Source organism: Panthera onca, chromosome B4 (genome assembly GCF_046562875.1).
Source record: "Panthera onca isolate mPanOnc1 chromosome B4, mPanOnc1 haplotype 2, whole genome shotgun sequence".
NCBI classification, from domain to species: domain Eukaryota; kingdom Metazoa; phylum Chordata; class Mammalia; order Carnivora; family Felidae; genus Panthera; species Panthera onca.
In genome coordinates, this window is record NC_138345.1 from 45,177,412 (window position 1) to 45,201,945 (window position 24,534).

The 24,534-nt window shown below is 39.4% G+C and overlaps 1 protein-coding gene and 1 non-coding gene across 2 annotated transcripts; both read right to left on the reverse strand.

The window, feature by feature from the left end:
• Positions 1-19,426: 19,426 nt before the first annotated feature.
• Positions 19,427-19,530, reverse strand: LOC132660461 (U6 spliceosomal RNA). The gene has a single exon (XR_009601807.3). It is a non-coding gene; the product is annotated as a U6 spliceosomal RNA (small nuclear RNA).
• Positions 19,531-20,371: 841 nt separating this feature from the next.
• LOC132660370 (taste receptor type 2 member 8-like) lies at positions 20,372-21,301 on the reverse strand. Its single transcript, XM_060604365.3, has one exon. The coding sequence runs from the start codon at positions 21,299-21,301 to the stop codon at positions 20,372-20,374; it is 930 nt and encodes a 309-aa protein (XP_060460348.3).
• Positions 21,302-24,534: the final 3,233 nt, after the last annotated feature.

Genomic DNA, 24,534 nt, shown 5'->3' on the forward strand with positions numbered 1-24,534 from the left:
TCTCCCCATAGAATGCCTCTTTTCCAAGGCCCATTTCTTTAGTCTCCTGCCTGGCTCACCAATTGTAGGCTCACAACCCTCTTAGAAGCTTTCCTGGAAACTGGCTCCTGTATGCAGAGGAGAGGGAGAAACCAAAGAAAGAGGCAGGCCACTCTCCATGTCAGTAGGTGGCATTTTAATAACAGCAAAGGGAATTTAAATACGAGGCTTGTCTTGAGCAGTAGTAAGACAAATGGATCCCCACACCCACCCTCTAAATCTTAGAAGTTTATAAAGAGGCACTAACTGGGCTCGGTCACATACACCATGCAGGTGTCTCACTCTGTTTTCAGCATCACATTACTATCTGAAGGCCATATCTTGGGGCAGCCTCTGGGAGCAGAAAAGCAAGTGGAACCCATCTTCCAAGGACAAGGGGAAGCGTGAGGAGCCTCCAAATACCCAGGTTCAACTTTTGGGTCAATTGGCAGTCACATCTCTTTTTTTGTTTTTAATGTTTATGTATTTATGTATTTATTCACTTATTCATTTATTTATTTTTGAGAGAGAAAGAGCAGTCACATCTTTTTTGATCACATTTCTCAAGCCATCACCCCTGCCATCGTTAAATTCACTGCCATGAAAAAAAGAACACTTGACTCATTTGCAGTCACTCGAAAGAATCTCTAACAGACCCGCATCTTTGGATCACTTCTGCAAGGTTCAAAGGAAGCTATCATCTAAAGGGAGCTCTTAGAGGTCAGAAAAATCAGCTGCTTTGACTCAGATCCAATCCTGTATTAATCATTTTCATTGTATGACAGACTGTTGCTGCATCCACCTTGTGATATGGTGGAACTGAGAATGTTCATTTCATGATGGGTAGCTCTATCTCATAGTCACTGGGTATCCCTTGGTTAGATGTACAATCTGTACTAGGGTTTAGTAACACAGCATGAGTAGTTCTCTCTGCAGAAAGCAAGGCTTTATCCCAGTATTCTTAGGGTTTTGGACTGCAATTCCATCAGGGCTTTCACATGACATCTTTATCTACCTCTCATAGCATTGAATCTACAAGGTCATGTGGCCCAAGTGCCAGGACAGCTTGCACCACAGACTGGACCCGCTACAGAGGCCTCCTTTGCTTCGGCCCCTTTCTCTCTTGAACACCTTCATTGAGTTTAGCATAGCTTCCCTCTTCATTCATTCATGACCTTGTTCAAATGCTACCTTCTCAGTGATATTTTTCTTGGCCATCCTATTTAAAATTGCAACACTTCCACTCTCCTGCTTCATTTTCTTCATTGTAGTTATCAATATCGAATATAGTTTATTTATTTTTATTATTACTCACATATGAGTACAAAGAGGAGGGTATTTTGTTTATTTGTCTACAGCTATATCCCCAGTAGACTACCAAAAATGAAATGCTCAACTAGTATGTAATTTCTCTTTGGAACTTCTTTGAAAAACCTGTCAATGGACTTCCGGTTTCTGGTTCCACATGTAAGGAGCTTGGAAGTCACTATGCCACCTTAACAAGTATAAAACTGAACATTATATTTAATTTACATATATATGTACACTTTTGTGTATACTTTGCACTTATAAGTATACTTGTATACTTGTATACTTGTGTATACTTTGCTCAAGTATAAGTATACTTGTACACTTATGTATACTTTTATATAGACAGCAATAATACAAGGGATGGAAGGAGTTATGATTATTTTGTAATTATAAAGTACCTGCATTATCCACGAAGTGATGCCATGTTATTTGCAAGTAGACTTGGGGAGAGCTTGGCTGGCTCAGTCGGTGGAGCGTGGGACTCTTGATCTCAGAGTTGTAAGTCAAAAATCCCACATCGGGTGTAGAGATTATTTAAAAATTAAAAAAAAAATCTTTGGGGCGCCTGGGTGGCTCAGTCGGTTGAGTGTCCAGCTTCGGCTCAGGTCATGATCTCGCAGTCTGTGAGTTTGAGCCCTGCGCTGGGCTCTGTGCGGACAGCTCAGAGCCTGGAACCTGCTTCAGATTTTGTGTCTCCCTCTCTCTCTGCTCCTCCCCTGCTCATGCTCTGTCTCTCTCTGTCTCAAAAATAAATAAACATTAAAAAAAATTTTTTTAACTTAAAAAAAAGAAAGTGAACTTGGATTAATTGCAAAGGAATATTGCAAATTCTCAAGCAACCATTAAAAAAGGTAATAATAATAAAAAAAAGAAGTATAGCTTATATGCTAAGCAAGGAGAGTATGTTATGCCCGAAGTTCTGAAACCTCTCACAAAAGACCACCAGAGTCGTAACTCAAAGCCAAGCGGCAAGGGTCGTTTATTGCAGGTTTGAACCTGGACCTCTGCGCACTCGTCGCCAGTGACGCTGAGAGGCAAGGCCGACCGATCGGGACCAACACTCTTGATAAGAGTGTGGCTGACCGATCGGGACCAACACTCTTGACAAGAGTGTGGCTGACCGATCGGGACCAACACTCTTGACAAGAGTGTGGCCCTGAACAGCCGGGGTACAGAGTTTTTAAAGCTGATCACATCGTTTTATCATTATCTGGGAACAGAACAGAGAAACAGTTCCCAGATGAGTTAGAAACAGTTGCCAGATGAGTCAGAAACAGTTATCGAATGAGGTGATTATTTTAGACTTTCTGCCGCTAAGTTGCAACCAGTGGATCTCTTTGACCTTGTCTCTGACGCTCTTTTTTAAGGTTTTGTTTCCTTCATTGGTAAAGCCTGATTCACAAGAGTATGAAGTCTGATTTACAAGAGTAAAAGTAAGGCTGTTATCTTTTGACCTTCAGTGTCAGAACAAAGTTCTTATCTTTCAAGCTAAGCGTTAGCTTTACAGTACAATTTAACCTTTACATTTCCCCCTTTTCTTGTCAGTGAATCAATCTTTTGATTTATCATTAGGAACTAAGGGGACATAGTTGGACTTAATCATAATTTTTATTTTATTAATTTGTCTTTTGACAACTGTATTAATCAATTGATAATGCACGGGCCAATAGTTAACCTGAGAAATAACAATAGCAGTGGCCCAGCTACGGTGGTGAGCAGTGATATGAGCCAGGCGGACTAAGAGAATAAACTTTGAGCCAGTTTTTGTTTTTGATTCCTGTGTCTACATTTATAAAGTTTTTTATGAGTCTTTTACACTTATTATTATATAAACTTAGAAAATTTAAGCACCAGCCATGGCACCTTCAGTTACTCAGCTTTCTTGGTTTTTACCTAGAGTTGGAAGCCTAGCCTACTTAAGAAATTTTAGCACCGGTACATTAGACCGGCCTCTATATTGCCATTTTTTTTGCCTACCACCTTTTTTTTTTTTATTTTTAATACACCTGTCTTTTACTTTCTGGTTTTTTTTTTTTAATTACACACTTTTTTTTGCCAGGCTTAGCATCTCCTTCTCTCTCGAGACAAAGCGCCCTTGGTGGCTTGGCGTAGAGGCACGGACAGCCATGGGGAGTAGGTGACTGTGCCTAGCAGCGGAGTCAGGACGCCCACGGTCAGCCAGCCACAGGCGTGTAGCTCTAAACATGCAGCCATATTGGGCTGGCCTGGGCACAATGTGGACATTCCCTCCAGCGACCTATGCAACCTAGCGTGTATGTGAACTTGGATTCCTTCTTTCTTTCATCACCAGCGGCTGTATGTTGATGTCACAGGAGGGTGGGAATCACAAGCTTTATCTACTTTAAACAGTCACACATCTCATCAACAGTCTTAGAAGCATTATAACTTTCACAGAGATTTTCTTTCCTTGCTTCTTGGTGATAAAGGGGTGGAGGAAGGAGATGGGGCACAGACAGACAGTGCCTCTGCTGCCCTGGGAACTGAGAGCAACCCATAACCCCAAACCGAACACAGGTTTAACTCTGCGGGATTGTCTATTTGAGCCACCTGTGTCCTAGAGTCATGAAAAGCCCAGCAGATGGGCAGGGATGTTTCATTCACAGCATTTATCTAATTTAACAAAGAAAGCCATTGTCTTCCTCCAAGGATTTTGTGGGTTCAGGTCTGAAATGGTCTCGGATTTACAGGCTCCTGGAGCAGGAGAGCGTCTCTCTTTTCTCCAGCATTTTTGCCACCTGAGTGCCACGGGGAAGAGTATCTTACTTTCAGGATCTTGAAACCACTTTTGTCCCGGTATCTTATTTCCCCCTTTTCTTGACTTGTTTCTTCTAAGTTTTAGGGCTTTTGTTAGTGCGATGAGCTCTGTGTGCTGGGCTGAAGTTTCTGGGAGAAGGGTCTGTTGCCATAAAACTTTATGGTCTGTCATCACTGCAGCGCTGGCATACTTTTGCCCTTGAGATACAAAATTATTGCCGTCTGAAAACATGCTGATATCAGGGTCCTGTAAGGGAATGTCTGTAAGATCAGAGCAGAGGGACGAGATTATTGCCAAGGTTTCTGGGCAAGAGTGTAGAGGGGGCAGCCGCTTAGTCTCCTTAAGATTTTTATTCTGAGCTCTAGATCCCCTGTGGAGACCATTTCATCTGAAAGCTGGTCTTTTTTACCTTGCAGAGAGTTTGAAGGACTGGCTTTTTAACGTGGAGGCCGAAAATTGAGGGAGCTCTCCTATAGTCCTCTCCCAATCTTGAGCTTTTTCTCAGGGGTCGGTGGAACAATCCGAGGAAAGGGCCCTGTTTTAGACTTTTAACTTTTCCGGCCAACACACCAAATGTTGCATCCACCCGACTCCTGAAACAGAATGCTATGGGCACCAGTGACAGTTGCAACAACGTTTATTACAATGAGAGGCAAGGGAGGTAGCAGGAGGGAAAGCCGCAGGGAGCGATCGATCGGAATCAGATATGACCCGTTGACCAGAAGTCTGGTGGGCTCGGGGGAAATCTCGGTGGAACCTCCAAATGTTATGCCCGAAGTTCTGAAACCTCTCACAAAAGACCACCAGAGTCGTAACTCAAAGCCAAGCGGCAAGGGTCGTTTATTGCAGGTTTGAACCTGGACCTCTGCGCACTCGTCGCCAGTGACGCTGAGAGGCAAGGCCGACCGATCGGGACCAACACTCTTGATAAGAGTGTGGCTGACCGATCGGGACCAACACTCTTGCCAAGAGTGTGGCCGACCGATCAGGACCAACACTCTTGACAAGAGTGTGGCCCTGAACAGCCGGGGTACAGAGTTTTTAAAGCCGATCACATCGTTTTATCATCATCTGGGAACAGAACAGAGAAACAGTTCCCAGATGAGTTAGAAACAGTTGCCAGATGAGTCAGAAACAGTTATCGAATGAGGTGATTATTTTAGACTTTCTGCCGCTAAGTTGCAACCAGTGGATCTCTTTGACCTTGTCTCTGACGCTCTTTTTTAAGGTTTTGTTTCCTTCATTGGTAAAGCCTGATTCACAAGAGTATGAAGTCTGATTTACAAGAGTAAAAGTAAGGCTGTTATCTTTTGACCTTCAGTGTCAGAACAAAGTTCTTATCTTTCAAGCTAAGCGTTAGCTTTACAGTACAATTTAACCTTTACAAGTAAAGAGATTATATAAAATTTTCAGTTGAAGCCACAAAAGGCAGAAAAACGTGGAAGACAAATATAAGAATAAAGAGCAAGGGCAACAAATAGAAAGGAGTAATAAATATAATAGATATTATCCAACAATATCGATAATCATTTTGAATGTTAATCATCTAAATGTACCACCTAAAAGATAGAGACTGTTAGATTAGATTTAAAAAACCTAAAATATGTTTGTCTAAAAAAAAAAAAAAAACACTTTAAATATAAAGACACATATAGATTAAATGTAAGTGAATAGAGAAAAATATACCAAGCTAACACTAATCCAAAGAAAGCAGAAATAGCCGTACTGAAGTCTGGTCTGTTTTCAAAGCAAGGAAAGTTATCAGCAAGATCATTAAATAATGATAAAGGGGTCAGTCTCCAAAGAGACATAATAATCCTTAACACTTTAATGCCCAAAAATAGAGTATCAAACTACACGAGGCAAATGCTGACAGACCTGTGAGGAGAAACGGATGAATACAAAATAATAGTTCAATACTCCAACAGTCTTCAGTAAAGATGGACCAATCTAGAAGGCATAAAATCTGTGAGGACATAGTTGAACTCAATAACACCATCGATCAACAGGATATAATTGAAATATATAGACTCTTCATCGAACAAGAGTAGATTATACATTTTTCTAAAGCTCACCTGGAATATTGATCAAAATAGACCACCCTCTGGGCCACAAAGTGCACCTTCACAAATCTAAAGAATAGAAGTCATACAATATCTGCCTTCAGACCAGAATGGGAATAATAGTCAATAAGAGAAAGATAAATGGAAAATCCCCAAAGAGGGAGATTAAACAACACATTTCTAAATGTGTCTAAAGCTCAAAGAAATAATCTCAAGAGAAATTTAAAATACTTTGAACTAAATAAAAATGAAAACACAACTTTTCAAAATTTGGGGGATGCAGGGAAAGCAGAGCATAGAGGGAAATGTATAGCATTGAATGCATATATTAGAAAAGAAGAAAGATCTAAAATTGATCAACTAAGCCTCCACCTGAGGAAACGAGAAAAAGAAGAACAAATTCAATCCTATAAACAAAAGAAAAGAAATAATAAGACTTTGATCAGAAAATGATGAAATTTAAAACAGGAAATCAGTGGGCAAATATCAATAAAACAAAAAGCTGCTTCTTTGAATGGTCAATAAAGTTGATAAGCTTCTTAAACTAACAAAGAAAAGAAAGCAAAGACACAAATTACTAATATCACAAATTAGAGGGACATCACTACTAATCCCATAAAGGTTTTTAAGCAAAATCAAATCTGAAGAGTAGAGAATTTGTTTTTAGTTAGCATTGCTACAAGTTATGATTTGGTTTTTAGATGAATCAAAGTACCCACAGTTAAGACACAGGACTCAAACTTATTATACCCACATTCTGTTCTATATAAAATTATATATGAATTACCAGGAAAATTTCCAAGGCACACTTAATATGAAAACAATTAATCTATTGACAAATATTTATAACTGTTCTGATATTACCAGGGCTCTATGGGGATGCTCTTAGTACCAGGATGGACTTGTTCTGAGAAGGTCTCAGAACAAGAAGCTCTCCAGACATCAACAGTTCTACCATTCAACTCAGTTCTGACATTATTTACGGGGAGATAGCATCAGACTCCACAGGTTAAGCGCTCAGTCCTGAATGACTGCGCCCCTCCGCCCCCATTTCAGATGCCAGTCACTAACCCAGGCTGTTACCTGTACCTCTGAACTAACTATAAATCGGAGATCCCTCTTTGGGTTTGCTTAATTTCCTAAGCAGCTCACAGAACTCAGAGAAACATTTTACTTACTACATTATCAATTTATTATAAAAGGATATGCCTCAGAAACAGCCAGACGGAAGAGATGCATAGGGCAAGATAGGGCAAGGTATGCAGGAAAAGGTGCAAGCTTCTGGAACCTCTCCAAGCCTGCCACTCCCCCTGAACCTCCAGGTGTTTGCCAAACTCTGAATCCTGTCCTTTTCAGGTACAGAAGAGTGATTGACACATGGGAATGCTTCCTACATTATTTGACAAGGTCAAATATATTAGGTCATAATTTAAACTGTCCTTTTTTCATTGGGAATTAAGAACATTCATAGATTCAGGGCATCTGGGTGGCTCAGGCAGTTAAGCATCCAACTCTTGATTTCAGCTCAGGTCATAACCTTACCATCGTGAGATGAAGCCCCGCATCGGGCTCCAGCCTGAGTGTGGAGGCTGCTTGGGATTCTCTCTCTCTGCCCCTCCCCATGCTCAAAAATTAATAAATAAATATTAAGAAAAGCTAAAAAAAAAAAAAAAAAAAAAAGAAGAACATTAACAGATTCAAGGGACCTTGATGGTGGAACATTTCTTGGTTGGTAAACAAAAATTCCACTCAAACATCATTTACAATTATAGTATTAATATAAGTGCTGTGAAATTTTTTTCTGTTTGCAATATATCTTTATTCTTTTTCTTTTAATATATGAAATTATTGTCAAATTGGTTTCTATACAACACCCAGTGCTCATCTCAAAAGATGCCCTCTTCAATACCCATCACCCACCCTCCCCTTCCTCCCACCCAAAATTTTATTAATAACAACAAGAATTCTATGAACTATGCCAGAATCCAGAAATACCTGTTTTGGTTAGATGCTCAAATTCTTTGATAAAACACAAACTGTAGCATAATACTATGCCTATATATTTTTTCTAGTAAGTGTGTGGGAGAAGAGGGGGAATATAAGATAATTATTTCATTTAGCTTTCTTGCAAAAATGTTGGAAAACAAAAATGTATTTGCTTGTGGGGCTCCTGGGTGGCTCAGCTGGTCAAGCATCGGACCTCAGCTCAGGTCACCATCTCACAGTCTGTGAGTTCAAGCCCTTCATGGGGCTCTGTGCTGACAGCTCAGAGCCTGGAGCCTGTCTTCAGATTCTGTGTCTCCTTCCCTCTCTCCCACTCCGCTGCTTGTGCTCTGTCTCTTTATCTCAAATATAAATAAATATTTTTTTTAAGTTTTAATAAAAGTTTTAAAAAATGTACATGCTGGAGTCTGCCTAAGGAAACACTAGATACACAAAACTATGAAAAGTAATTATTTCTGGAGGGGTTTCAGTTTGGGTTTATTTGAATTTGCACTGAAGATGTACTTCCAAAAATATAAAAGTACTGTAATATAATTTAAGATAAATATGTCTTTTGGTCTTCCATCCATGGTTCCTGGCACACAGTTCCCAAAAACTCTTGGAATTTCCTAAGTGATAAGAGCAGCGGAGGCATCTTTCATTATAATTCATCGTCTCTCGTCCTCAGTTCCTGAAATTGCTTCAGAACCATAAAGGTGAAATGGGTCCACATCTAGGAAGAGTTGAAATGATACTCAGTGACACAGTATAGATACGAAAGGAAGAATCCGGTGAATCAAGGAAGATCACACAGACTTCTTGCCGCCTTCTCTCACAGGCCGACCTGTGTAGCTGAAAGTGCCTTTCCTTTCAGATAATGCTTCAAGTGCCAAAGAATCCCCAAGAAGAATTTCCTCTGTTGGCTGTTTCCAAAAATCACGACGTGGGCGACCTGAAAGTTACAGAATTCTTATCATGTAACCAAACATCCAAACCAAGCCAGCTTGTTCTGTAACCAAAAATACTCCTACAAGTGTCATGAAAAAGGTAAATTGATGCAGTGCAACGAACACAAGAAATTAAAACACAGTTGTTATCACTCTGAAATAGGCCTCCATGCTGGGGCCTCTGGAATCCCTGATGAGCTCAATGTGCTTCATGTATTTCCACAAGGAACGAGCAGCAGTAAAAAGGAAAATCAAGGAAAGGGAGACAGGACAGAGGAACCTGTCGGGGCCAAAGCAGGCCACCCTACAATGTGCCACCTTGGCATACTAATTATTTAAATAAAAGTTACTTGGGGGCGCCTGGGTGGCTCAGTTGGTTGAGAGGCCAACTCTTGATTTTGGCTCAGAGTCTCACATGATCTCACGGTCTGTGGGTTTGAACCCTGCATCTGGCTCTGTGCTGACAGTGTGGAGCCTGCTTGGGGTTCTCTTTCTCTCTCTCTGCCCCTCCCTCACTCACAAGTGCACCCACAGTCTCTCTCTCTCTCTCTCTCTCTCTCTCTCTCTTTGTTATTGTTTTTGGAGATGATATCAGAAGACATCAAAACTATGTAGCAAAGGGAAGCTCATGAACAGGAAGGTTGTAGATACCAGCAGAAGCATGAAAACGACCTCATTAATGCTCCATTTTAGCCAAAGGGAAAGTGAATCGGAGAAATAGGCATTCAGGAAGGGAAAAAAAAAAAAAAGACATCAGGACAAGTAGCAAAACAAGTGTTCAAGAGGTTAGGTAGTATCCAGATACTAGTTAGGACATGGCTTCTTTCCATAGTATCGGGGAGTTTCCCATACAATGGCACTGAACACAAATTGACAATTGTTAGCCACAACCGACTAATCCTAGCAAAGTCCGAACTAATAAGAACAAACGCAACCAAGCATAACTTCTGGTTTCTAAGCCAGAAAATGTTACTTGCGAGTCCAATGAATCCAATTCCTTAAAATACCCATTATGTCCCACTTGTTACACCCATGGGAACTTTCTTTAATGTATTCAACATGGCTGCAAATGGAAGACTCTAATCTGCAGTTTGTTGACTGATACCCACATGATTTACTAGATAACGGTATGGAGTTTATGTTTAATTAGGCAATAGTATCCTACTTGTTTTTTACCGTGGCTCTTTTTTGCTATGCAGCCCAGTAACGTGCAATGCAGCTGTGGAATCACTCTCTGTAACAGCCATTGAACATTTCCAACCAGCTCTGCTGAGGATTTCCAGTCTTGGTCCAGATGTCAGCCAGAAACTGTAAATAGCCTGTGTAGAGAGATGGTTGAAAGACCAGGTTCTCATTTGCTAATATGTAAATAAAGGCACGGATTAACTTTCACTCTTTTGAATAAAAATCCCTCTCCTCTTTCAAGGAGATGCTTCGTTTGGTTTGCAAGTCTAAATTGTGAAATAGGTACCTCTGTCAAATGACAAAAATTCAACCGAGTGAGTAAAACTTAAAAATCGAATTGGCTTTATTAATCAATTCATGAATCAAACAGCATCCCACCTAGCAAGTAGCGGGGAGCTCCAAAGGGTTACAGAAAAGGAAATGTTTTTAAAGGTAGAGAGGAAGTGGAAAAAAGGAAGATTTTAACAAAGATCCATTGTTTTAGGCAAGGTCACCTTCCTAAGGGGAATGGAAGGGGGCTATCAGTAAATTTCCTAGGGCTGATCAGGAAATTCCATTTTGATTGGTTAAAGGTTATATTTTAGGGTGGGTTGAAAACTACAGTTAGGTTAGGTATTAAGTCTTGGTTTATTGACTTGGGACCTTAACCCAAGTGACATACCATTTTGGACCTGTGGTTTTCTTTTTAATACCCCCAACACTAATTTTCACCACGTTAAAATATCTCCACATGCAGGTAAAGCTAGCAATCCCTACATTTCTGATTACTATACACTCATCGTGCAGGTCACTGCATTACAGAGTAAAACACAGGATTTGTAATTTTCAGAAAACTTGGCAAGCAATATAGAAATCTAACCTTGGTATCATAATTCCCAAGGAAACGTAGGCCTTTCCGGTCATCTCTTGGAATGAAACACACATACTCCAAACTATACATGCCCAAACTGAACTTCTCTAATTTCTTCAAAAGCCTTCTTTTTTTTTTTTAATTTTTTTTTTAACGTTTATTTATTTTTGAGACAGAGAGAGACAGAGCATGAATGGGGGAGGGTCAGAGAGAGAGGGAGACACAGAATCCGAAACAGGCTCCAGGCTCTGAACCATCAGCACAGAGCCTGACGCAGGGCTTGAACTCACGAACCGCGAGATCATGACCTGAGCCGAAGTCGGCTGCTTAACCGACTGAGACACCCAGGCGCCCCTCTTCAAAAGCCTTCTTGAGAGTGTAGAAGAATCTTCAATTTTTTTTTTTATTCTTGAGCGAGTAGGGGGACAAGGGAAAAAAGGGAAATGTTCGCTAAAGCATGGAAATTTTTCCGGAGGATATGAAGATTACTGCATCTTGGCACAAATGCTTAAAATGTATATCTATCTTTAGGATTATCTATTGTGTATATTTCTGCTTTAAGTACAAAACACCTGAGGGATATCTGTTCTGATCATTTGAATTCAACGAGAAAAAAGAATTTGATTTATTAATGTCTTCAATGAGGTTGAACCCAAAGTAGTTAGATATCATTCCCACCCCCCACTTTTCAGACTGGGTCTTTCAAGAAAACTAATAGTAGAAAGATTCAAATAATGACATAACTAACCCAAGGGAGGAGATCCTGCCCTGGGGACAGGGACGTGTAAATATATTCGTGCAAAGAAGATGCTAGTTAGTTAGCTAGTTTGCTAGTTGGAGGATGCTCTGGGACTAATTGAACCTTAGCACTTAACCTTCTAAACACAGACAAATCTACCATAAAGGAGGGCCCACCAACAATCTACACACGGTCCAAGAAGAGTTTCACCATCCTGTTTGTTGGTAGCAAAATACGTTCGGAGGAACGTATTTCATGCCCTGAGGACCAGGGATGAAATAAGAGTTTAGGGGATTAATGACACCTCTTTTTCTCCCTCCACCCTCCAGTGTACCCAAAATAAATCTCTTTCTCTATTCTATTGTTTTATGTTGGATTAGTCATTCCATAGACTAGGGAGAATTCACAAAGGCTAGTTCTTAATTTCTCAGACAAATCCAATATCAGTTCTGCAATTATGGCTCCTAGTCCTTTGCAGATCATCTAGTCACAGAAGCCGGAAATCTATGCCAAGCTGAGTTCACTGTTACTCGCTACCAAAACCAGTTAATTTCATGCTCTTAATAGCTCTCAAATCTATCCTTTTTCGCCAAGCCTGTGGCAACTATCTTAGTTCAGACTCTCATCATTTTTGCCACAGCCTGGAAGAATAGTCTCCTTATCATTCACTGGACTTACAGTCTTATCCGTTTATAGCAATCCTTTCCTTCAAGTGTGTATGTGGTCTTCTTTAGCGAAAACCTGACCGCTATTTTCAGGATAAAGTCCAAATGCATCGATACTTTCATGCTTTATTCCTGGCACTCATCCCTCTTCTGACTCTTGCAAATATTGTTTTAGATACAGTTGCTTCTAGAAAAATGTCCGTCTTGAGGTGCCTGGGTGGCTCAGTTGGTTGAGCGTCCCACTTTGGCTCAGGTCATGATCTCACAGTTCGTGAGTTCCAGCTCCGCGTGGGGCTCTGTGCTGATGAGCCTGGAGCCTGCTTCGGATTCTGTGTCTCCCTCTCTCTCTCTGCCCCTCCCCCACTCGTTCTCTCTCTCTTTCTCTCTCTCTCTCTCTCTCTTTCTCAAAAATAAACATACATTAAAAAAAAAGAAACTGACTTTTCGAAAAATCTTCCTCTTCATCTAAAATTGGATTTGGTGCCTTTTTTTTTTTTTTTCCATCCTGTATCTCTCTGATTATAGTATATTTTGTGCTTTATTATTACTGTTTTGTGGGCTGTCATTTTTTGTATAGAAGCAAAATTCTGATGTTTCACTGTCAAAATCCTCTCAGTAAATGCAAAACCTGACAAGTAGTAAACAATAAAATTTGCTGGATTAGAATAAACACAATCATAGAAAGTTTTAGACATATATAAAAGTAGATAAAAATTAAAATACCAATCATGTGTTAATATTTATACTGATTTCCTTCCACTATTTTAATATTTAGCTACTCATGAGTTATCATTATACACAGTTATAATCATACTATTTTTGTAATGCTGAGGTCTACTTTTTAATTACTAGCTTTAGAAGCTAAGGCCTTTTATGAGTTTTATAAATTGTCCACAACAATGATTCTAAGAGCCTACTAACGTTACATCAGGACCTGTAACACTTTTATTTCAAGTAATCCTTTATTATGAGGGTACTTTTATCTCCTTCTTGTTCTACTTTATTTTCTCTGTTATGTACAGTACGGCAATATTTATCTAAGTATATGTAAATATTACTCTTAGATGAAACTTCAGCCCATGAGATTATGATTTTAAAATATTTTTTTAACGTTTATTTATTTTTGAGATAGAGAGAGGCAGAGCATGAACGGGGGAGGGTCAGAGAGAGAGGGAGACACAGAATCGGAAGCAGGCTCCAGGCTCTGGGCCATCATCAGCCCAGAGCCCGACGCGGGGCTCGAACTACGGACTGTGAGATCGTGACCTGAGCTGAAGTCGGACGCTTAACCGACTGAGCCACCCAGGCGCCCCTAGATTATGATTTTAAATGTATAAGCATTTTTACATTTTCTGATGCATATTTTCTTTTCTTTTTAAATCTGTATTTTGAGAGAGACACACAGAGAGAAAGAGAGAGAAAACACAAGCGGGGGAGGGGCAGAGAGAGAGGGACAGAGAGAAACCCACACAGGCTCCGCTGGCCCGATGTGCTGAGCCCAATGCCGGGCTCAAACTCTGGAACTGTGAGATCACGACCTGAGCCTAAATCAAGAGTCGATGGATACTTAACCGCCTGAGCCACCCAGGCGCCCCTGATGCATGTTTTTCAATCCAAATTGTTATTGGCCTGTGCAAAGTTACTACCATTAGTTAATAAAAAATACTTAATTTGGAAAGTGGAACATGGTGTTTTTCCATCGTGAAGTATCTGTTCATATTCATAACTTGTTTATTTGAGGAGTGTTAGTGATTTTCTTATGTATTTTCACCAATTCTTTTTATGTTGGAGTTGTAAGCACATTTCCTGTTTCCTATAAAAATGAATGAATGAATGAATGAATGAATCTCAGTTATCATTTGCTTTTTAACTTACTTTAGAAGTTATTAATTCATATTCAAAAATTCATTCATAGTCACCAATGGAATATTGATCAACATCTATACTCTTCTCCTTCCAGACAGAAACTCTTTAATATCTCTTTACTTCCAAACTCTTTACCCCACTATTTCCACTATTGTGATAACTTGGAACTTAGTTCCAGGATAATACTATTTTGCCTTTCTTTCTTTTTTTTTTTTTTTAACGTTTATTTATTTTTGAGACAGAGAGAGACAGAGCATGAACGGGGGAGGGTCAGAGAGAGGGAGACACAGAATCTGAAACAGGCTCCAGGCTCTGAGCTGTCAGCACAGAGCCTGACGCGGGGCTCGAACTCACAGACCGCGAGATCATGACCTGAGCCGAAGTCGGCCGCTTAACCGACTGAGCTACCCAGGCACCCCTATTTTGCCTTTCTTTATTAGCTCATCAAACTGCACAGATCTAGTAACAACAGCTTTCTAAACAAAAGTTTTAGTTTTCTCATCTCAAGTACAATACAGTACAAAAAAATCATATTTAAAATTAGCTGGGACACTTAAAAGAGACTTAGGAATAGAGTCAATAAAAAAAAAAAAAAGCAGAACACCTAAAAGGAAAGAATAACTGTGAAATGTTATTAAATAACCTAAAAGAGGGTTTATGGAAACTAATTTGGATGTTATATTCTTAGAAGGAAATGCAGGGTTGCCTGGGTGGCTCGGTCGGTTAAGTGTCCGACTTCAGCTCAGGTCACGATCTCATGAGCTCTCAAGTTTGAGCCCCATGCCAGGCTCTCTCCTGGCAGTGCAGAGCCCTCTTTGGATCCTCTGTCCGCCTCTCTCTCTCCCCTCCCCAGCTTCTGCCCACTCTCTCTCTCTCTGTCTCCAAAATAATAAACATTTTTTAAAAAGAGAAGGAAATTCAATATGTTTTAGAGAAATCTATAAGTTCAGTGCAAGTCTAGTAAGAATCCCAACAGTATATTTTATGGGATTTGAGAAGTTGATTCTGAAAATCCCTTAGAAGAGTAAATGTTGCAGAATCGATAAGAAACTCAAGAAGAATGAGAGGCCACACATTGGCAGACTGATCTGACATTGACTGTTTAAAAAATAAATTTGAACATAATTATGAGGAACACATACAAAAGTTCATCACGGTTAGCTCTAACTACCAATGTCTTCACACATTTATACCATTCCTGGCCACTGTGGACATTGGAGTTTGCTATCTTTACATAAAGGTACATTACTTAAAAGTTTATTGGCCATCCATTCAAACTAGTCAGATTCCCTACCTCACAAAGTATATGAAAGTAACTAGGAGTTTGAAGATATAACAGTTAAAAAAACATGCATACGAGACAAAAAAAAAAAAAAAAAAAACTAACAAAAAACAAAACAAACAAATTAGGGAGATATTTTTTAAAAATTGAATGTGAAAGGGGTGTCTGGGTGGCTCAGTCGGTTAAGCGGCCGACTTCGGCTCAGGTCATGATCTCGTGGTCTGTGAGTTCGAGCCCCACATCGGGCTCTGTGCTGACAGCTCAGAGCCTGGAGCCTGTTTCAGATTCTGTGTCTCCCTCCCTCTCTGACCCTCCCCCATTCAGGCTCTGTCTCTCTCTGTCTCAAAAATGAATAAACGTTAAAAAAATTTTTTTAAAAAATTGAATGTGAAAGTCCTCTTATGAGCTGAATTCAAAATTCCAGAACTGGGGAGGTTGGTAGGGAATGAATGAAATAAAGGATTAAGAGGACACTTAGGGTGATGAGCACTGAATAATGTATAGAAATACTGAATCATTATATTGTACACCTGAAACGAATATAACACTGCATATTAATTATACTCAATTAAGAAAAACATAAAGAACAAAATCTCAGAACCATAAAAGAAACAAGGGAGAAATTTAGCACATAGAACGGTAAAATAATTCCATGAAAAATAATACCATATGCAAAATTTTAAAAAAGAAATAATTTATTGGAAAATATTTGCAACATTTGTGACACACAGAGATAATATTCATAATTAATAAGGGAGTCTTATGGGTTCATAAGAAAAAGTTAAATAGTCTTGTTAGAAAAGGGATAAGGTTTATGACAAGACCAATAACTAAATCAAGAAAAATTGTGCAGTATCTCAGTTTCTTTCAAGTTGTAAAGGACGCCATTTGCCCCAAAACAAGCAGTCCATTTGCCTCCACAGAAATTCTGCAAAGTCATAGCTCCACTTCCTTGTCCAACATAATTACCAGACCCAGGGTCTCCTACCCATGATGCTCTGGTCTTTAGGCAACTGGTGACTTTAACTTGGAGTGAGAAAATTGACTTTAGTTCCCTCTACCTACGAAGGCATATCCTAGATTAAGGTCATAAAATCAAATGTGCTGGACGGGAACATAAAGGTGTAATGTTGCTGAAGGTTCTAAGTGTGGAAAATTAGAGACACAATAGTTGAAAGTATAAGTATATTAGTCAAGACAAGAAACAAAACAAAAACAAACACACAAAAAACAACAACAATGAAAATCACATACATGAGCTAAATCTTGCCCACTGATTTCACCCGCACGTATAGATATTAAAAATTCACATTGAGGCAAATCAAACCAATGAAAGAGAAATACTAGCTTGAACACACAAAAGAACAAACCTTCAAGAAAATGCAGGGAATGCAAAGGACACAGAATACTAAATCAATATAACACCCAGCACTGTTGGTAGATCAGAGGAATTTGATAGGCTTTCATAACTATATACCGATAATCTTATCGCATAGTAAAATGGCAAACAGAATCCTTGGAACTTAAAATCACATCTGTCTCTTTAATTATTAGTATAGTCATGCTGAATTAGAGAAGAGACTCTTCTGAATATCAAATTAGTGAGCTGGAAGTTCCAGCCTAATAATTTGTGTAAAATGTTTCAGAAGAAATAAGAAAGAAAAATTCTGACAGGATGTTTGTCCTGATGAGGACACTTGTAAAATAATAATATAATATAAATGTCTATCTGCTGGTATTTTAAAAATACAAGAAGATAAATGAGAAGAAATAATCAAATAATGGGGGAAAACTCTTAGCCAAATAAAACTCTGGATTGAAAGGGTATTCCAAGGGCTAAACTGAGGACATTCTTGAGGCTTTAATAGAAAGAGAACACCCATAATTATAGTAATAATAAAAATTAAAAAAAAAACAAATAAGCAAACTCCACAGCTAGATATATTGGAGAAAGTTATAGATTGCAACAATAAAGATCAATGCTTTAAACTTTCAAACGCTGTTTGATTTGTATACCACAGGAAAAATTACAATTCTTAGGATCAAACTCCTAACTTAGGCTGCTACAAAAGACATCCACAGTCTCTCAACCAGTTTCTAGCTACTGTTTCAGACATTATATCTGTATTGGAGTAAATCAACATAGTATATGCAATTATTCATCTATCAATGCTTTTGATTTTTGTTTTTTGTTTTTTGTTTTGCTGTAGCACCGTAATAAAGTGTAACTGTGACTGTAATAGCTTTTTCTGAGGTCCCTGAGCATTTCTCTGAGTCATTAAACATAAGGGTGGCCTTGGGGACCCCTGACATAGATGCCTACAAAAAAATGAGTCTGCATTAAAATATCTGGTATGATTGACAGCTTTCTTTAGCCAAAAGAGAACCCGAGGGGGACACTGGCTGTTTAACTTTGTTGCAATCATAAAGAAACCAAAAGCGGCAGGAATGCTGGGGAGAAGAACAAGAATCAGCAATGAAACAACCTTTCCCACATCAGGTGTTCAGGCTTGAATAGGATCTGAAAAAGGTAAGTAAGAAAAGTTTGATATTAAATGACAGATTTAAACTTTGGTTTTGGTCTGGATTGGATGCGACGTATGCGTGAGTGACTATAGCTGCTGTAGGATCTGCCTAAGGTTTTATCCTGGCAAAAGAAGAACTCAACAAAATAGGGTTGTAGGGGCCATGGGGGAAAGAATAAATTTGCTTTCTGCTTTCATGCTACTGAAGTCCAACTTTTTGAAAATAAGGTGCATTTATATCTCACCTAGACAAAGCTTTTCAAATATTCTACCCTCTTAAAATGTAGGCATCCCATACCTAAATTAAACTGCCCAAGGAAGGAACCAAAAGCAAGTGATCACTTATTATGCTAAGTAAAATAAGTCAGGCAGAGAAAGACAAATACTGTATGTTAGTTATATGTGGAATCTAAAAAAGATGAACATGCGAAAAGAGGGGCTGGGGTTGAGGATACTGGGGAGATGTTGTTTAGGAGTACAAAGTTACAGCTAGTAGATAAATAAGTTCTGGAAGTCTAATGTACGACATAGTGATTATAGCCAACAGCATAACTTATAAACTTCAAATTTGCTAAGAGAGTAGATCTAAATTGCTCTCAACACACCAAAAAGAACTGATAATTATGTAGCATGATAGAGGTGTTAGCTAATGCCACAGTGGTAATCATATTGCAATATATAAATGTATCCAACCAACACTCTGTATACCTCAGACTTACACATGTCAGTTACACGTCAGTTACATCTCCATTAAAAAAAAAATCAGTTATACCCTATTCTTTTTCTATGATATATTCCAAAGGCCTTTAAAACAACTTATTTTTTAAAAAAATAAATACATTTTTTCTCATACACCAATGGAAAGTCAAACAGCAAACTTAAATCCTGTTGCTTAAAAACTAGAGCATCTATGAGAGAGAAAGGTGAAATAAATAAAATAAATTTTTATTTACTGGGGGTTGGGGGTAGCAAGCAACCTCTGTCAAAACATGAGATTCCTGATAACCCAGAATTAATGAGTAATAATTGGTACCGAAACTGGCACTATACCTGGGGAATAAGAAAAATATAAAACTATTTTGCATTGTGTTTTCTGTATTTTTTTTCATACAAAATAACCTCTGTAGTACCCTAGACTTTGAGCCTTGTATTTTGGGGGGTAAGAGGCACCAAGCTATTTTATTTGAATGAACAGTACAAATGAAAGAAGTTTTAAAAAAATACAGAGTGCTTCATGAATGTGTGGATCAACCTTGGGTAGGGCCATGCTAATCTCTGTATCATTCCAATTTCTAGTAAATGTGCTGCCCAAGTGAGCACAACTTGTATTTTCTAAGCCTTGTGTTTTTCCCTCTTATTCATTTATTTGTTTGAAACCACCTTTGCCATATATTTTCAAAAATTTTTAACGTTTTATTTACTTTTGAGAGACAGAGAGAGATAGAGCATGAGCATGAGCAGGGAAGAGAGTGAGGGAGACATGGAATCTGAAGCAGGCTTGGGGTCCGAGCTGTCAGCACAGAGCCTGATGTGGGACTCAAACCCATGGACCATGAGATCATGACCTGAGCTGAAGTCAGACGCTTAACGACTGAGACACTCAGGTGCCCCCAACTTTGGCATATGTTTAAGAAATAGTAGCGTTCTTATGGGCTCTCCAACAGGACTTCTAGGCACATGCTGTGGATGCATCACCAAAAATTCGTCATGTCAGTTCATTCTATGTTCATCCTTTCCCAAATACCACTTTAAGTCATGGTTAGCCATCAGCCACAGGTAATAAGGTTTTAGGATGTCCAAATATTCATTTCATGAATTCTGGGGGTTTTCTGTCTCTGAGACTTGCTACACTTAATTTTGTACAGTTGTAATCTAGCCACAAGTAAATTTCTGTCTTCCCGAGTCTTTTCTTGTCTCTCATCAAATTCCCATTGCCTTGGTGATATATTCTAATTTTACAATTAATTACATCATCACTATTCTGATGGACACACAACAAAATCTTTTTCTTTTAACTTATTCGAGGCAGATGTTTTCAGTAAGATTCAATGACCTTGTCGCAAAACAGAATAAAGGAAGTGGAGAGGAAGGAAAGAAACGTACATGGAGTTCTATTCATTATCTTCACTCTTGACAAAATCGCAGTCATTTCAGGCATGTTTTATGGGTGTGTGGGTTTCCTTAGATGCAGGCACTTCAGCTTCTTCAGGACACAGAGAGAAGCCTGTTTCAATTTGCTGGTCCATAAAATCAGAAGAAATGTATGGCCAGATGGATATAAAAATACTAGTGTATTAGCAAAAATCTTTGCCACCAAACTATCTAGGATGACATAGGCCAAATTCATCATAATAGTGCTCAAATAGTACATAAAGAAGAAGAGTAGGAATGAAATCATAGACTTCACGGCTCTCACGTGAACTTTTGTGATAGGATCCCCACCTCTGTCCTTCACCTGCCTGGTGTGGCTCCATAAGGAACGGATCAAAAGGACAAAGGAAGCCAGAGACACTGCAAAGGGGATGATGAACATTATGTTCAGGAGCATATGAAACAAAAATAACTCATATGTTCTCATTGTGAAACTCACTGTCCGATTTCTTTCCGTGTTTACCTTGCTTTTGATCAGACTCATAAACACTGTATCCTTAAAGGGAAGAGACAAGCAGAAAGAGAAGTCTGCAGCCAGTACAATAATGAGAAGCACTTTGTGAATTCTCCATTTTAGCCAGAGGAAAATAGGGTTGGAAAAGTTGGCTATCTTGAAGAAATAGAAGACACTGAGGCAGGTGGTACAGGTTGTGCAGAAATAATTGGATCCTGTCCAGAGGATTTCAAAACTTATTAGTTGATTTTTCTTGTTCCATATTTCTTCACAAGGTACATCTACACCTATGCCTAAAATTATTATGCACAACAGAACTATTCTGGAAATAGCTAGGCAGGTACTAATAAAGTCAATTACGAAGAATTTCCAGTTCCTGATCCAGTCAATACGGTTAACCAATATAATGAATCCATTTCCCAGAATCCCCATTATGAATTCTCCAGCAAACAGTATCATAAATACATTCTTCAATATGCTTGCCATGCCCGCTGATAGTCAAGCTCTCTCTTCAGTACTCCTCTGATTTGTGAATTAAGTGTTATGGATTTATGGATCCAAAGCTTTAATGTTCAATAAGTTTCTTTTTCCTGTACTTTGATATCCGCTGGCAAAGAGAAGATTGCCTCCAGGATGCTCCCAAAGTCTTAGTCATCTTTTGGAAAACTACCTTTATTCCTCTCAAGATCCGAGCTAGTGCGTTTTCAAGGCAAATAGCATATTACCTGCTGCTGTCGCACTGCTTGTAATTTGTATGCAAAGCTATTCATTAAGATCTGAATCCTGGTTTGTTAAAACACAAACCAGATCTTGATTTTTACATATTTTTTACAACATCTTTTTTTTTCTTTTAAGATTTAGACGTTTTTGATTCACTCACCTCAGTTATGAGCTAGAAACCTGAAAACCCAATCTAAAAAATATGGTGACTCCGTCTGGGTGCTCTGAGAGGCAAGCAAATTACCAGGGGAAATGCCCCAATGGGAAACGAAGGAGTGAGCAGGAGAAGGTTGGGGGAGTTTTTCTACTATATGCAAGTCTGAGTTCTGTGGAAGGAGAAGGAAGGAAAGGAGGTAGACCTTGGGTAGCGGAGCTATCCTAAGAGAGGTTGAAGAAAATCGGTGGGAATTTGCAAGTCCATGGCGCCCATCAGAGGTGGCCTGAGTCTCCCAGGAGTGGTCCTGCCATCGAATCTCTGCCCAGATCAATCGCGGGCGGCGAGCCGCTCATAGAAGGGGTTGGGGTGATGGGTTGCCGAGCACAGGGACATGAGCCTGCCAGCTGTTGGGGAAATAAAATTAAAAGCAAAATCTCCTGCTAACGCAGAAAACCTCTCTGCCAAGGAAGCAGAGAAAGAAAAGAGTTTCATTATCGGACAAAGCATTAAACCAGAATCTGATGCATCATTGCACAGGAAATTTACAAAAACAGAAAGAAATCTCACCCTTTTGTATAGTGCAAACAGATACAGTCCGTTACATACATGTTCTCAAGGTAAACAATAACTAGTCCAGCAGTAGGAAAACTGGGCAGCACTATTTAATACAGGTGGTTTGTCCTAAATTTACCTGGTATTGGGTTGACCATCTGTGTCAGTTAATTGGCTTTATACAAAGGAAAAATAAATTCATATATTTATGACAGGAGGCAGTTTTGCAACGTGGAGTCAGGCACTAGCTGAAGTTAGACTCTGGTCCTCTCATCGAAACTGGGAGATGGGGTGCTTATTTCTAACAGGGAGAATTAAGACACTTGTTTTCATTTGTATTTGCCCTTAGGTAGCCGGTTAGGTTCCCCTGAGTCAGATTTTTTAGAGGCACATTTTCGTAACCACCACAGGCAGCAAGTATCTTAATTTACAAAGTTTACCTTCACCTACTCACCTCACCAATACATATTATGTATAAATTACTCAAAGTTTACGTAAATACAGAAAATCTGCTGTCCGAAGTTACACCAGGCTTTCTTGGAGTCTAGGGCAGCTGTGAAATGTGGCTGCAAGTGCTTTAACTCTCTCCTTTGACTGAGATCTGGGGTCTGCCACCCCTCTCCTTGAACCTGAGTGGGCTTGTGACTGCCTCGCCCAATATATTACAGTGGAAATGACATTATAGGAGCTTTCAGCTGTCCTAAAAAAAAAGCCATGCAGTTTTCGCGTTAATCACTAGAACATTTTCTCTGAGAGTCCTGAGGGGTCTGTCAGAAGTTTGACAAATCTGAGACGAGTCTGCGGGGAGGAAACCCAACCCACAGGAACAGGATACATGTAGGTAATCTGGTTAAACACTCAAACTGAGCCCGGATTTTTAATCACCCCACTGCGGTGACAGATCTGTGAGTGAAGAATCTGCTTGGCGATTCCAGCCTCTTGCATTTGAGCCACATTCAGCTGCTGGAGTCTTCTGAGGTTGAAGCCCCAGACATTTTGGAGCAGAGATAGGCTGTCCTGCTGTGTCCTGTCTAAATTCCTGACTCACAGCATCTGGGAGCATAATAAGATAGTTGTTGTTTTGTACCGCTAAATTTTGGATATTTTATTATTTATTTATTTATTTATTTATATTTTATTTTGTTCATGTTTATTTATTTTGGGAGAGAGAGACAGAGTGGGAGAGGGGCAGAGAGAGGGGGAGACCCAGAATCCGAAGCAGGCTCCAGCCTCCCAGCTGTCAGCACAGAGCCCGGTGCAGGGTTTGAACCCACGAACCGCGGGATCATGACCTGAGCTGGAGCCGGATGCTTAACCGACTGAGCCACGCAGGTGCCCCAAGAATTTTGGATATTTTAAAGAGCAATATGTATCCAGAACAAAATGACTTAGCATATAGATAGAAAAAGTCTTTTATTTTTCCAGCTGCCCATCTGTCTGTTTCCCCCAACACAAATAACATAACTTTTGTGAGGCAAAATTACAATACTTAAAAGATAGGCAAAGGATTTGAACAGACATTTCTACAAGGAAGACATACAAATGATCAATAGCACATGAGTAAATACTATACGTTACTTGTCATCAGGGAAATGCAAATTCAAACCATAATGACCAGAATTCAAAAGGCAAGTAATAGCGAGTGTTGGCCAGAATGTGGAGAGATGAGAACCTCATATACTGAGAGTATAAAATAGTCCTGCTGCTTTGGAACACAGCCTAGCAGTTCCTCAAGAGACTAAACACAGAGTTACCATGACCCAGGAATTCCATACCTAGGTATAAACCCAAGAGAAATAAAACACATGTTCACACAAACACTTGTGTATGAATTTAAAAAAATTTTTTTTCTTTTTCATGTCTATTTATTTTTGACAGAGAAAGACAAAGCATGAGCAGGGGAGGGTCAGGCAGAGAGGCACAACGAGAATCCCAAACAGTCTCTGTCCTGTCAACACCGAGCTTGATGCGGGCTCGAACCCACGAACTGTGAGATCATGACCTGAGCCGAAATCAAGAGTCAGATGCTGAACCGACTGAGCCACCCAGGCGCCCTTGTGTTATGAATTTTTATAGCAGCATTATTTGTAGTAGCCAAATGATGGAAACAACTCAAAATGTTCATCAGGGGACGAATGCATAAACCAGATGTGCTCTATCCATATAATGGAATACTGTTCTGCCATACAAAGGGGCAGAGTACTGATACATGCTACAACATGGATGAACCTTGAGAGCATTATGCTAAGTGGAAGAAACCAGTCACAACAGACCACATATTATATGATTC